We start from the raw sequence: 15,416 nt of genomic DNA on the forward strand, positions 1-15,416 counted from the left end.
GCAAGAGCAGAGAATTGGACACTCCTGCAGAGATTCGCTTTGATATTGCCATGTGATGCATATGGGAGTCATATTGTTATTAGCTTTTCTCCCTTTATGTTAGGAATGTAGTATTGTTGTACACAGTTAACATGGAAAAGAAATAGTTCTCTGTTATGAACCACTTCATGAGATGTGTTTGGGACATATTAATGTTTATAGTTTCATTGAGTTCCGTACTGTCCTGTCCTATTCCTGTTTGAAAACTTGTGGAGGATGCAGAACTTTTGGCATTGCAACTAAGCAAAGGGTCATAAGCGTGCTATAGTTTTTGTGTAAAAAGTAAGCCTTTCATAGGTTGGGTTGGGTTGTTAGGGAAGGAGACCAGACAGTGAGGTCATCGGTCTCATTGGATTAGGGAAGGATGGGGAAGGAAGTCGGCCGTGCCCTTTCAAAGGAACCATCCCGGTATTTGCCTGGAACGATTTAGGGAAATCACGGAAAACCTAAATCAGGATGGCCGGACGCGGGATTGAACCATCGTCCTCCCGAATGCGAGTCCAGTGTCTTTCATAGGTCATCTGCAGTTTTATTGAGCTGGAATCGGAGAGAGAGAGAGAGAGAGAGAGAGAGAGAGAGAGAGAGAGAGAGAGAGATCCAGATCCATTTGTCTGTTTAATTTGCTACGTTTTTGTATCATCTCCTTTTGTCAGTTAAATTCAATATCTCATTTGTTATCCAAGGATTTCTTCATTCTTTGTCTTTTTGATTAACTGTTCCTCTGCTGCCTTCATCATTTTATCCCTCTAAAGCTATCCATTCATCTTCTCCTCTGTTCCTTTTTCCCTCTTTCAGTCAGTAGTTGTGTAATGTTCACTTTACATCCCTGGTCCTTTCAGCTTATTCAGGTCCCATCTCCTTATTTTTTTTATTTTTCTACAGTTTCCTCAGGTTTAATCTGTAGTTCATAACCTGTAAATTATGGTCAGAATTTACATCTGCTAGTGGAATTCTAGTAGTTTAAAATCTGCTTTAAAATAGCTTTCTTACTGGAAATGATGGTATGGCATTGTTGGCTGGGAGGCTCCATTTGGGGAGATGATATCCTTACTCTGTTGTGGGGTGTGTGCTGATATGAAACTTCCTGGCAGATTAAAACTATGTGCCAGACCGAGACTCGGACTCAAGGCCTCTGTCCGAAGTTAGTCTCAATGTGGCACATAGTTTTAATCTTTCAGGAAGTTACACGTCTTACTGTTACATAATGTATCTGAATCCGTCTGATGCCTTCAGAGGTTTTCCAAATCCTGTCCTCAATCTATGGTAGCCAACTGTCCCCAAACTCTACACCAAACAGTTTCTACCCCCTCTTTCCTATCACCGCCTCCCAATTCACGTCCCCTCACCCTCACTGTGTGCTGCTCTCTGCCAACACACCCATTGGAATTTTCCCTTTCTTTGCCCCCGCTCCACAGCTTGCTGACGCAGCACTGCAAGCCTTGTTTTGCCACTGTCTAGTTCCTGCATGCTCCACCAGACAGTGTTCTTCTCTCCTCCCACTCTAACACTGCTATCACCCCCCTGGTCCAAATTGCTCCTTTTGTTCAATGCAACAGTTCTGGTTAAACCATCCAGAGATAGCGGTCATATTTGTGTGAGGTGTGCTTGCTTGTGTGAACATGTGTGTGTTTTCTTTGCTGAAGAAGGCTTTGGACAAGAGCTCAATAGGTAAGTCTTTTTGTTGTGCCTGTCTGCATCTCAGTGTCACCTTCATGGTGAGTAGCAGTCTGTCCTTTTCATAATATTGTTGTTAACCCTCTTTCATTTTGAGAGTTGATGCCGTGCACTCATTTGACCAGGAATCCTTTTCTTTCTGCCACTACACTTCATTATTCTCACTATACCTCATTTTAACATAGGCATTTCTCTTTTCAAATCCTCTATCCTACTACCACATTGAGAGATTTAACATTTCATGTGTTACTCGATCAAAGAATGCCAGATTTTTTTTTTTTTTTCTTCTGATGACAGTACCCAGTTGAGTGGTACCACCCAATGATCCAACTGGCAGACTATTTTGCTACGAATTTTTCTTGCTAAGAAACCATGCAATAGAGCTGTGTGTCCTCAGAAAATATAAAGGCTGTAGTTATCCCATTGCCTTTAGTTCTGCCACAGTACCAACATTTAAAATCCATGTTGACCAACGTTTTAAAGCAAACTCCATCAATCATGCAGATTATTACACATGCAACTATCAAAAAGATTGCTCTTAGTGTTACAGATCTGTATAAGTTTGGGCATTGTTTCTGTTTTGTACTTTTTTGAGTATTCTGTTGATGACATCGTGGTTTTTGTCCCTCTCCAGTGTCGGTGTACTTTTGTCAGTGGTAACAGCGTATTTTATTTTCCATTTGAAAATGTGTTTAGCATAGATACCTCCAAAACATCATCTATGTTATTGCATAATGACACTCAGTTGTCCTGGTTGTCTTACTGTAAAATGTATTAGGTGCCACACAACATACTAAATTTATAGACATATTTTAGTGCATAGTGCTGTATCTGTCACATCAGTGGTGAGCCTTATTACAATTACATCTTGAAAATACCTCAGAAGTGAAGAGAACACCCATGCAGTTTACTTAGAATGATAGAGCATACACATTCTTAAATTCAGCAATTCCTCTCCGGGCCAGTTTTTGTGGACCAGATATTGTAAATGCAAGATTGTGTAGATTATAGAGGTGGGAAATGGGAAGTCCATTTGAGGATAAAAAGCAACAAAATCCATGCAACACTTGAGTTCTAGCTGTACTCTGTTTTATTTGGTGTTGATTGTATTGAAATATGGAAGGTGTTGTCAACACTATTGCCAAGGACAAAGCCATCCAGCCTGATTTGGCTCATCAGCTGCTTCATATGAGAGATTTGAATGCTCTATTGTGAAAAGGGTAGATTGCTACTACCCACATAAAGCAGACATTGAGTCTCAGACAGGCACAACAAAGACTGTTACACATTTGATCTTTCAGCCAAAAGGCCTCCTTCTGAAGTAGAAAAGACACACATTCACACAAGCACACACATGACCACTTTCTCTTGCCACTGGGTATATTTGCATGTGTTCTCTACTTTAGGAGAAGGTGGTTGGTTGATTGATTTAGGGAAGGGGACCAAACAGTGAGGTCATCAGTCCCATCAGACTAGACAAGAATGGGGAAGGAAGTTGGCTGCGCCCCTTCAAAGGAACCGTCCCAGAATTCAATGGAAAAATCAGAATGGCCGGACATGGGTTTGAACAGTCGTCCTCCCAAACGTGTGTCCAGTGTGCTAACCACTGTGCCACCCCCTCTGTTTAGAAGAAAGCCTTTTGGCCACCAACTCAAATGTATAGCAGTCTTTTTGTTGTGCCTATCTGTGACTCAGAGTGTCTTCCCTGTACGGTGTGTAGCGATGTATCCTTTTTGTAATATACTGTTCGTATTCCATCCTGGATTTTCCATTGTTAGATTTTTAATGTTCTTTCACTCTGAAAGATTCCACACATCACTGGTCAGTAACTTGAATAGCGAATTAGAAAATTTCAGATTCATCATATGGGACTTTATACTTGTTAATTACATACATAAAGTACATTTGCATTTTTATAAATCATGTTCAGGAGCTCTCAGGCTAAAAGCCTGACCGGTATTTAATGTTCAGAAAGTGCAAATCCCAGTAGTGCTGATAGAAACACTTAGGTATGGATTACAGCGGCAGTGCATCGTGGTGTGGAAGCAGTGAGGCCTTGGTAGGCAGGAGGGATGTGAGGCCTAGGTAGGCAGGAGGGATGTGGCGCCACATATGCACACCAAAGTCACCTAATTCCTGTAAACTCGGGGGAGGGGGGCCGTGAGCTCTGAAGCCACATTCAGACATGTCGCAGTTGTGTTTGATTGGGCTCAGATCTGGAAAGTTGGGGGGGGGGGGGGGCAGCACATAAATTGCACCTCACCACTGTTTTCCTTTAACCCCTCCCATAGTACTCCTGGCCTTGTGACATGGCGCATTATCTTGTTGAAAAATGCCACTGCCATTGGGAAACATGGAAACATGATCATGGTGACGGGGTGTACGTGGTCTGCAACCAATGTACCATACTTCTTGGTTGTCGTGGTGCCTTGCATGAGCTCCACTGGACTCATGGATGCCGATGGATATTCCCTAGAGCATATTTGAACTGCCATGAGCTCGTCTCCATCCCACAGTACATGTGTTGAGGAACTGTTCTCCTGGAAGATGATGGATTTGCTCCCTCTCATCAACATGATGAAGAAGATATTGTGATTCATACGAAGGTATTGGGATTCATCAGACCCTGCAGTGCTCTGCCACTGCACCAATGTCCAGTGCCGATGATCACATGTCCATTTCATTTGTAGGTGTTGATGTTGTGGTGTTAACATTGGCACATGTACAAGTTGTCAGCTGCAAAGACTCATTGTTGGAGGTGTTCAGTGCACTATGTGTTCACACACACTTGTATTCCATCCGGCATTAAAGTCTGACATTAGTTCCTACACAGTTCGCCATCTGTCCTGATTTACCAGTCTGCCCAGCCTATGACATTTGACATCAGTCATGAGGAGTTTATAGATGTTGACCCTGAAATTATTGGTTTATTGGAACACCACTTAAAGACATCTTCAACTTTTGTGGTCCTGTCCTCCTCAGTTGCGCGTAATACTACGGTATATTGATAATTTTCACTTATGGACCGTCTGACAGCAACTGAATAAAACACAATTTTAGTGCCATACGCGTTTCGCCTTTATTTTCTGCAAGGCATCATCAGTGGCAGGTTGCGTAGACAGTTTCTTACATATTACGCTCCTGTTGCATTTTTGGTGTTGTTCTTCTTCCTATGAGCGCTAATTTGCTGTTTTTTCCGCATTCCACAGCACTATGCACTGAGCGCTTGTTTTAATGCAATGTTAGCGTAATATGTAAGAAACTGTCTACGCAACCTGCCACTGATGATGCCTTGCAGAAAATAAAGGCGAAACGCGTATGGCACTAAAATTGTGTTTTATTCAGTTGCTGTCAGACGGTCCATAAGTGAAAATTATCAATATACCGTAGTACCACTTAAAGAAATTGACAATTTAGAAGGTTGCTTTTCCAGGATACAGATTAGCTGCCTGTTTTTTCAAGTATTTCCTTGCGGGATGGGGGAGTGGCCATGTACGTAAAAAAAACAGTATTCCATTTGAGTCCATAGATGTATCATGGCACTGCACTGAACTGATATTTGAATGTTGTGCTGGGGCAGTTGAATTTGGTGAAACCAAACTTCTAATTGTTGTTGTATATGGGTCCCCTAACTCTGACTTCAGGGCATTTCTGCTCAAGCTAGAGAGGATTCTTCATTCACTTTATAGGAAGTAACAGAAATTGGTTATATGTGGTGACTTCAGTATTAATTTCGTATATGATTTTGCAAGGAAAAGGATATTGGTAGATCTCCTAAATTCATATGATCTGATGCAGATTGTGTTTTTACCAAGTGGGGTGCAGGGGAACAGTAGCACTCCCATAGACATTATTTTTATTCAGTCTTCTTTACTAGATGAGCATTCTGTTAGTAAAAGGGTGAATGGCCTTTCAGACCATGATGCACTAATTTTAACACTAAAGGGCTTTTGTACTCAAACAAATGTCACTTATAATTACAAACTATGTCAGAAAGTTGTCTGCCTCTGTAGCATAGCGGTAGCATTACCACCTACCACGCAGGGGGCCCAGGTTTGATTCCCGGCAGGGGACTGGGTGTTGTGTGTCCTTCATCACCATGTTCGTCATCATTGACTTGCAAGTTGCCGAAGTGGCATCAACTAAAAAGGACGTGCAATATGGCGGCCAAACTCCCCCAAAAGGGGCTTCCCAGCCAACAATGCCATCTGATAATTTCATTTCATATCAGAAAGTTAATCCAACAGCAATAGAGAGTTTTTTAAACCTTGTCAAGGAACAAGAGTGGCAAGATGTTTATAGTGCTCATAACATAGATGACAAATATAACGCTTTCCTTAACACATTTCTCATGCTCTTTCAGAGTTGCTTTCCATTAGAACATTCTAAATGGGGTACTAGCAGTAGTAGGCAGCCTGGCTGGCTGACAAGTGGGATAAGGTTATCATATAGAACATAGCAGAAGTTATATCAAAATGTTAGAAGTAGTCACAATCAAGCTACAGTAGCCCATTACAAACAGTAGTGTAAGGTGCTTAAAAAGGTTATTAGGAAGGGAAAGAGTATGTCGTATGCAAATACACTCCTGGAAATGGAAAAAAGAACACATTGACACCGGTGTGTCAGACCCACCATACTTGCTCCGGACACTGCGAGAGGGCTGTACAAGCAATGATCACACGCACGGCACAGCGGACACACCAGGAACCGCGGTGTTGGCCGTCGAATGGCGCTAGCTGCGCAGCATTTGTACACCGCCGCCGTCAGTGTCAGCCAGTTTGCCGTGGCATACGGAGCTCCATCGCAGTCTTTAACACTGGTAGCATGCCGCGACAGCGTGGACGTGAACCGTATGTGCAGTTGACGGACTTTGAGCGAGGGCGTATAGTGGGCATGCAGGAGGCCGGGTGGACGTACCGCCGAATTGCTCAACACGTGGGGCGTGAGGTCTCCACAGTACATCGATGTTGTCGCCAGTGGTCGGCGTAAGGTGCACGTGCCCGTCGACCTGGGACCGGACCGCAGCGACGCACGGATGCACGCCAAGACCGTAGGATCCTACGCAGTGCCGTAGGGGACCGCACCGCCACTTCCCAGCAAATTAGGGACACTGTTGCTCCTGGGGTATCGGCGAGGACCATTCGCAACCGTCTCCATGAAGCTGGGCTACGGTCCCGCACACCGTTAGGCCGTCTTCCGCTCACGCCCCAACATCGTGCAGCCCGCCTCCAGTGGTGTCGCGACAGGCGTGAATGGAGGGACGAATGGAGACGTGTCGTCTTCAGCGATGAGAGTCGCTTCTGCCTTGGTGCCAATGATGGTCGTATGCGTGTTTGGCGCCGTGCAGGTGAGCGCCACAATCAGGACTGCATACGACCGAGGCACACAGGGCCAACACCCGGCATCATGGTGTGGGGAGCGATCTCCTACACTGGCCGTACACCACTGGTGATCGTCGAGGGGACACTGAATAGTGCACGGTACATCCAAACCGTCATCGAACCCATCGTTCTACCATTCCTAGGCCGGCAAGGGAACTTGCTGTTCCAACAGGACAATGCACGTCCGCATGTATCCCGTGCCACCCAACGTGCTCTAGAAGGTGTACGTCAACTACCCTGGCCAGCAAGATCTCCGGATCTGTCCCCCATTGAGCATGTTTGGGACTGGATGAAGCGTCGTCTCACGCGGTCTGCACGTCCAGCACGAACGCTGGTCCAACTGAGGCGCCAGGTGGAAATGGCATGGCAAGCCGTTCCACAGGACTACATCCAGCATCTCTACGATCGTCTCCATGGGAGAATAGCAGCCTGCATTGCTGCGAAAGGTGGATATACACTGTACTAGTGCCAACATTGCGCATGCTCTGTTGCCTGTGTCTATGTGCCTGTGGTTCTGTCAGTGTGATCATGTGATGTATCTGACCCCAGGAATGTGTCAATAAAGTTTCCCCTTCCTGGGACAATGAATTCATGGTGTTCTTATTTCAATTTCCAGGAGTGTAGAATAGCTAATCCACGAGATAAAATTAAAACCTATGGTTAGTTGTGAAGGAAGTGTCTGGTCAGCAGCACAAGGTCGACAATATAAAGTCAGTTCGTAGTAAAAATATTTCTGTTTCTGATAAATCACATATATGTACAGTATTTAACAATCTTTTCTGAGCATAGCTGGTGAATTAAATAAAAATTTATTTTCAATAGGGAATCATATAACTCTCTTGGCAATTGCCTTTTTGAGATTGATGTCTGAAATACTCCTGCGTGATACAGACAAGGGGGAGATTGAGTCAACAATTAAATCACTGAAGACCAAGGACTTTCATGGATATGATGAAGTACTGCACATGTTAGCCCTGTATTTAGCCATATTTGTAATTTATCCTTTAGAAATGGTCAGTTTGCTGAATGATTAACATGATGAGTAGTAAAGTCGCTTTATAAAAAGGGAGAAAGGGATAATGTAGACTATTTTAGACCTATTTCTATGCCATTAGAGTTTGCTAAAGTTATTGAAAAGGCTGTGTATGTAAGGATAATTCATCATTTTGTATCACATGATTTGCTATCCAATGTACAGTTCGGCTTAAGAAGTCGTTTAACAACTGAAAGTGCTATATTCTCTTTTCTCTGTGAGGTACTGGATGGGTTAAGCTAATGGTTTTGAACGCTAGGCATATTTTTTTATTTAACTAAGGTGTTTGATTGTGTTGATCACAAAATGTTGCTCCAGAAGTTGGACCATTATGGAATACGGGGAGTATCTCACAATTGGTTCACCTCTTACTTTAACAACAGACAGCAAAAGGTCATTATTTACAATGTTGAGAATGGCTGTGTTGTGGGGTCTGAGTGGGGTACGGTCAAGTGGGTGGGGGGGGGGGGGGCTGGCTGGGATCAATGCTGGGGCCACTCATGTTCCTTATTTATATAAATGATATGCCCTCTAGTATTACGGTCTGCAGCCCGTGGTCTCGCGGGTTCGTTTCCCGGAGGGGTCAGGGTTTTTTCACCTGCCTCGAGATGACTGGGTTTTTGTGTTGTCCTCATCACTTCATCATCAGTCATGAAAGTGGCGAGTTTAGACTGAGCAAAGTTTGGGAATTTGTATGGGCACTGATAACCACGCAGTTGAGCACCACACAAACCAAATCATTTTACAGTTTCTAACACACAATTCAACAAAACATGATGTTTTAATGTCACAGAATGGAAATATGATTAGTGAAACTGAACAGTTCAAATTTCTAGGTGTTCAGATAGACAGTAAACTGTCGTGGAAAGCCCACATTCAGGATCTTGTTCAGAGACTTAATGCTGCCATTTATACAACTCGAATGGTATCTGAAGTGAGTGATCGTTCGACTTTAAAATTAGTCTACTTTGCTTATTTTCATTCACTTATGCCCTATGGTATTATATCTTTGGGTAACTCTTCCCATCATACAAGGATATTCTTGGCTCGGAAATGGGAGGTTCGGGCAATAAATGGTGTAAGTTCACAAACCTCTTGTCTCCTACCTTCCAAGTTTGGAAGGTAGGAGACGAGGTTCTGCGGAAGTAAAGCTGTGAGGACAGGGCGTGAGTTGTGCTTGGGTAGCTCAGTTGGTAGAGCATTTGCCCGCGAAAGGCAAAGGTCCCGAGTTCGAGTCTCGGTCCGGTACACGGTTTTAATCTGCCAGGAAGTTTCATGCTTGTTCTTAATTGAAAGGGTTGGCAGAAGAAACTGTTAACCCAAAAGTGTGTGTTTTGGGTTACTGCATTTTATATGTTCAGTTAAATTTTTCAAATGCTAGCAGATAGATTCAATTAGACAAAAGAATTTATAGCAGTATGTATGTAGGTACTTGTTACCAGTATGTGGAGAATTCGAAAATATGACAGACAGCATTATTGGGCTAATTGTTACTAAATTGGGGGTATGCAGTTCCTTCTGCCAACTACTTCCATAGTTCAAGATAAACATTAATGTTACTTTAAAATACTAATAAAATGTTAGTAGAGAGTTGTTGTACTATTGTCTCTCAAGTTTTGTGAAGAAGTTTCTGGAAATAATAGCAAAATGAGCATTTGTCACTGTTTGATGGATTGACACTGAAAGTAATTTGTATGTTCCATGCTACTCATCCATGTGGAATGGTTGAACCTGAGAATAACAGGTTAGCTGCTGGGTTACACCAGCTGTACTCTTACTTCTTGGTGATATTCATACAGAGGGGATGAAGAATGTTGTCACCAAGCACTAAGAGAGGAACTTTTTGCCCCACTTGAATCATACTATTCTTACATCTAGCAACACCGTTATAGGTGATAAAAATGACACATTTAAATGGTTTGAATGGGCCATCGGGAGGATTTTTTAACGCAAAGCTTGGAAATAGGGGTTATATGGAAAGCTCTTCAGTATAATCTTAAACAGGTAAGCACTTGTTTTGTGTCAAAATGTGCTTGTTTCAGTAAAGCATAAATTACAGATATCTGAGAAAGTTTTCTTTTGTACACATACAAAGTTTCGGAAATGCTTATTGTAGGTCAACATGTTTCCGAGTTCATTAAAGTGTTGCCACATACAGAGACCTTATGGACTTTGGGACTGTGGATGTACAGGAAGATTGAAGAATGAGAGTCTAGAACCCACAAAATATAATTAAAAAGATAAACAATGGAAAGTAAGGATGGAATAACAACAATGTAGAATAGATGGATTGCCACTCACCACATAGAGGAGACGTTGAGTCGCAGAAGGTGCAATGAAAAAGGCTGCTAAAATATTGAGCTTCTGGACGAAGTCCTTCTTCCGAAGTAGAACCCCCCCCCCACACACACACACACACACACACGGCCATTATCTCTAGTGCTGGAGTCCAGGACCCAATTTGGTGATTTGTCAGGTATCACATGAAGTTACTGTTAATTTGCACTTTGAAGGCTTTCATTGTCTTTATAATTTTATTTGTGTTACAGATATGAAGACTGATATCTCTGATACAATAACAGCTTTAGACAACTGCATCTCATTGATTTTACCTGAACCAGAAAATTTTTTTATAAATGAAGACAAGGAAACTGATTCTAGCTTTGCATTGGCACCACAAGAAAGCGTCAAGAACGGTGATTTGAAGAAACCAATCTTAGACAAAAACATCATGCCACAAAACTATACAGATGAGGAAGGGTGCTATAACAATGAACACAGAGCTCATGGTCTACTTAGTGGAAACTACAAAATAGAAGTTGAATTAAAACCAGGTATCGTATTCTTTAAATTAAATAAATCTTAGGACAGTTTCTTTACTCTCCGTATTTGTCTCCTATCGTAACCTCATTGTTTGGAACACTTACAAACAGCATTTCCAATTATAGGTTGTAAGCTCATTACTCCTCTTAATTGGGAAGAAGCACTTTATAATCTTGCTAAAACAAAAAAACACAATTGTGTTTATGTGTAATAATGTAATGAAAATACCTTCCTTAGTATGATTACTGGTATGCCCAATAAGTAGAATCATACTATTTCTTAATATTTAAATTGTCAGTTAATTGCTTTTAATAAAATAACTTGGAAAGGCAGTTTTATGAAATTGGCCACTGGTATCTTTCAACACATTTGCAGCTGCTCAGTCATTTGGGGAGAAGAAAGTGTATGTTCCCATTTAGTTTTAGGAAAGCCATATGACAGACACATTCATTGGAAGACTCCAAAGGAAATTTAGTTATCCATAAGAGATAACCTTACAAAAGTCATTTGACTCATTCTTGAGTAGGTTCGGATCCTTACTCTGTAGTTCTAGTAGGGGAGATAGAGAATATCCAAAGACGTGTAGCTGGTTTCATCAAAAGTTTCTTTAAAACATGTAAGAGTATCTTACCAACTTGACTGGAAAACACTATAAGAGAGATCTTCTGTGTCATGGAGGGATTACTTTTGACCACTCAATTTGAGAACCTGAGTGTGTATGTGCAAGCCATGAGCAACTGCATTAATGGTAACCTGATAAAATACAAGCATTTCAGCAAAGTTTTGGGATATGTGTTCTTGATGTACAGTTAAAATCTATGGTTAGAAGTGAACAAGTCCAAAAAATTAAGCAATTGCAAACAGTCCTCATGGAAAGAAAAAATGTCACAAGTGGTATGTAAAAAAATTTAGAGGGCTACTAAATATTTGAATGCACAATGTGTTTACTGTTATCAAGTCAATGCCTTTGTTGATAACAAATCAGTGAAATGACAAAGGCCTGTGTCTCGTTATATAACTGCTAAACCTTCCAGGAAGTGATTGCAGCTTAGGATTGTGTTTAAAGATTTCCTCAAAATATACTAAACTGAAAGTCCATCTCAAGTGATATGTATGTTTTAAGGTAATAAAGGTCTTTTGGTAATAAGGCTTAAAATTTAATTGATTTTCAACAAACAATTCCTGCACCAGAGAAATTTAAATAAAATATTGCATTCTGCAACTACCTGGCCATATTAACCATCACTTATTGGGGAATATGCAAAGGCTACTGGCTTAAAGGATTAAATTTTTGAGGACTCACATTCTGTGAAGAATCAGGCAACATATTACGTGTGAGGCCTTTGGGGGTAATGCCAAATGTCAGACAAGCCTGAGAAAATAAAATATGGGAGTGTAATCTGGCTAGGGCGAAGGCATGGTTGCGGAGGGAATGTAAATAAAACTTCATGGGGTCGTTATGGGGGTGTTGTGAGGGTGACATGGTATTAGAAGGTGGAAAGTGTGACATGAGGTTGAAATGAAAATGAAAATAAAAATATATGGGGAGAGATAAAGGTGAACTAGAAAGCAACTGGAGATCTGGTATGAAAAAAGGCGAAAAAGTGTTGGTTAATGCTGGGCTATGTTGATCCTGTGGTGAACTTGGGTTGGTAGACAACGATGTGCATAAAGGTTAGGTGGTTGTGTTGCCACCAAAACACGTTAAAGGGTGGAGAAATTCGGGTAAATTACGAAAAAACTATGTGTAAATGTATTAAAAGGAGTGGTGGTGTGGTGAAAGATTACGAAAATGGGGCTAACAATTGTCTGACGAAGAAATAATGACGTTAAAACCTGTGGGGAGCGGCTAAAAATGATCAGTGATGTGCGAAAAACGGAAGTGGAAATAAAGCGAAAGTTATTAGAATTAGCCAAAATGGTTGTTTAATACGTGAAAGCAACTGTTTTTGAACTAGAAACGGTGGATTTTATAGCAGCGGTAGTGTTGAAAGCGGAATTTTTTTTTTTTTTTTTTTTTTTTTGTTATGGTTTGGAAGTGGGTTACGTATAATTGAGTATATATATAGGCGGGATAAAATTGTATAGTAGATTACAGTAAAAAGGGGAAGGTGAATACAAAGTGAAACTACTGGTAAAAACAGAAAGAGAAAATAAGATGACAGAAAAGATTTCGAAATGCAACAGCGACAATAACAAACGTAATTGTTGGGTTCAAATTAATGATATGAATATAATAGAGGGAAACATTCCACGTGGGAAAAATATATCTAACAACAAAGATGATGTGACTTACCAAACGAAAGTGCTGGCAGGTCGATACACACACAAACATACACACGAAATTCTAGCTTTCGCAACCAATGGTTGCTTCGTCAGGAAAGAGGGAAGGAGAGGGAAAGATGAAAGGATGTGGGTTTTAAGGGAGAGGGTAAGGAGTCATTCCAATCCCGGGAGCGGATAGACCTACCCATCCGCACATACACAGACACAAGCAGACATTTGTAAAGGCAAATATAGGGCAGAATGTCGGTCTTTGATGATGATTCCAAGTCTGGACGTCATTCAGCATCAACTGATGACAGCCATGTGGGTAGTGTTCATGCTGTGATTCACGGAAATTGTCATTTTAACTTTTTGGGAAGTTGCTGAGGAGGATGCATCAGCGTAGGATCGTGCCATCAAATTTTGAATAAAAACTTGAGATATGTCATGTCAGTGCAAAATTCGTACCACATTTGTTCACTGAAAATCAGAAACAGACCCGTGTTGAAAGGTGCAAGGAACTGCCGGCCACTGTTAATGACAGTGAAAACTTTCTGAAGAACTCATAACAGGTGATGTGACTTGGGTGTACGGCTATGATGCTGAAATGAAGATGCAGTCATTGCAGTGGGTGGGCAAAGGGTCACCTCGTCTAGAAAAAGCACACGAGTCGATCAAAGATCAAGGTGGTGTTGGTTGTGTTTTTTGACTACAAAGACATTATCCATCATGAATTTGTGCCACATGGTCAGATGGTAAACAAGGAAGTCTACCAGGGAACCCTTGCAGATGAGGGGTGCTGTTCGCAGGAAGAGATCTGAATTCTGGGAAAATCAGAGGTGGATGTTGCATCATGGCAATACGTCAGCTCACGTGCCACTCCTTGTCTACAGCTATCTAGCAAAACACCATATTCCTGTTGTGTCCCATCCACCATATTCTCTGGACCTAGCCCCAGCAAACTTTTTCCTGTGTCCCAAACTGAAAAATAGGTTGAAAGGACATTGTTTCCAAACCATAGAGGAGTTATAGGACAACATGACGAGAAATCTGTGAGCCATCTCACAAAATGTGTTCCAGGAGGCTTTCCAAAACAGGAAGAAATGATGGGAACTGCGTAATGCATGTAGAGAAGATTATTTTGAAGAGGACAACACTTAAAAAATTAGACAATAAGCAGCAAAGCTGATACAGCAAAAGTTCGGTTTCTCTTTGAACACACCTCATATGTACTGGTTTTGTACTAACCAGGTCAGAAGTTTGCTGGGGCTACACTGCCTTGGGCAAATCTCGATGAGACAAGTTATTACTTACAATTTTCAATTAACCTAGGCATTTACATCTAGTAACTTCAATCAGACCAGGAATTTTTGCACTTCAGCTCAGAACAGAGATGATTCCTAATACACATCTAAGTAAAGCTACACTGCCCTAGAAAATTTTATATAAATCCAGCCAAATCAATCAATTAGTCAGTATTTCAACAAAGCACAAAAATACTTTCCTTTACAAAACTTAACCAAATTACAACTACTACCCTGTAGAATATTATATAAATCCTCTCATGTGTGGTTAAAAACTCCTCCTATAAAACTTATCGTACAACGGATAACCCCCCCCCCCCCCCCTTGCACGTTCGATGGTTAGAGTTGGGTCGAGGTATTCCTGCCTGTCGTAAGACACAACTGAAAGGAGTCTCCCGCTTTTCAGCCCAATAAGTTCTGGTCACCTTTTAGGGTTTGACTTCACACTTTAAAAATTCTACAGAAGTTCGGACCATTTGGGGAAGGACGCCTTATATATTTCCATTGCGTGGTTAGATCTTCTACACTTATTAATGTCATGGCTTGCAACTCCACTCACAATTCAGCTATTTGGGTGAGGTTTCCTACTGGGGTATGTCATCTTCTTCTGTTGTCCACTGTCCTCTTTTACCCCCATGAAAATATTGGATTTCTGTGCACCCAACATCCAGCACGGTAACCAGTCTGTTGTGGTGGGGTCATCATGTACCCATTTTCTGGTAGTCCCCCAACAAAACAGGGATGACACTGCTGATGCCTGAGCTCCAAATTCCCCATGTATGCCAAGGAATAGATGCCCATCTTCTTGTCCACAGCTCGTGGTCGTGCGGTAGCGTTCTCGCTTCCCGCGCCCGGGTTCCCGGGTTAGATTCCCGGTGGGGTCAGGGATTTTCTCTG

At 41.7% G+C, this 15,416-nt stretch overlaps 1 protein-coding gene across 3 annotated transcripts in view; it reads left to right on the top strand.

Annotated features, from left to right (window-relative positions):
• The window catches only part of LOC126251512 (UV-stimulated scaffold protein A-like), a 117,089-nt gene that overhangs the window by 35,720 nt on the left and 65,953 nt on the right, over nt 1–15,416 (top strand). For 2 of the 3 annotated variants that reach the window (XM_049951988.1, XM_049951989.1), the window contains one exon: nt 10,677–10,961. The exons of the other annotated variant lie outside the window; for it this stretch is intronic. In XM_049951988.1, coding sequence (XP_049807945.1) covers nt 10,677–10,961 — 285 coding nt within the window. The remainder of the gene's footprint in view (nt 1–10,676; nt 10,962–15,416) is intronic. 3 annotated transcript variants of the gene reach the window in all.

The sequence above is a fragment of the Schistocerca nitens genome, chromosome 4 (genome assembly GCF_023898315.1).
Source record: "Schistocerca nitens isolate TAMUIC-IGC-003100 chromosome 4, iqSchNite1.1, whole genome shotgun sequence".
In the NCBI taxonomy this organism is placed as follows: Eukaryota; Metazoa; Arthropoda; class Insecta; order Orthoptera; family Acrididae; genus Schistocerca; species Schistocerca nitens.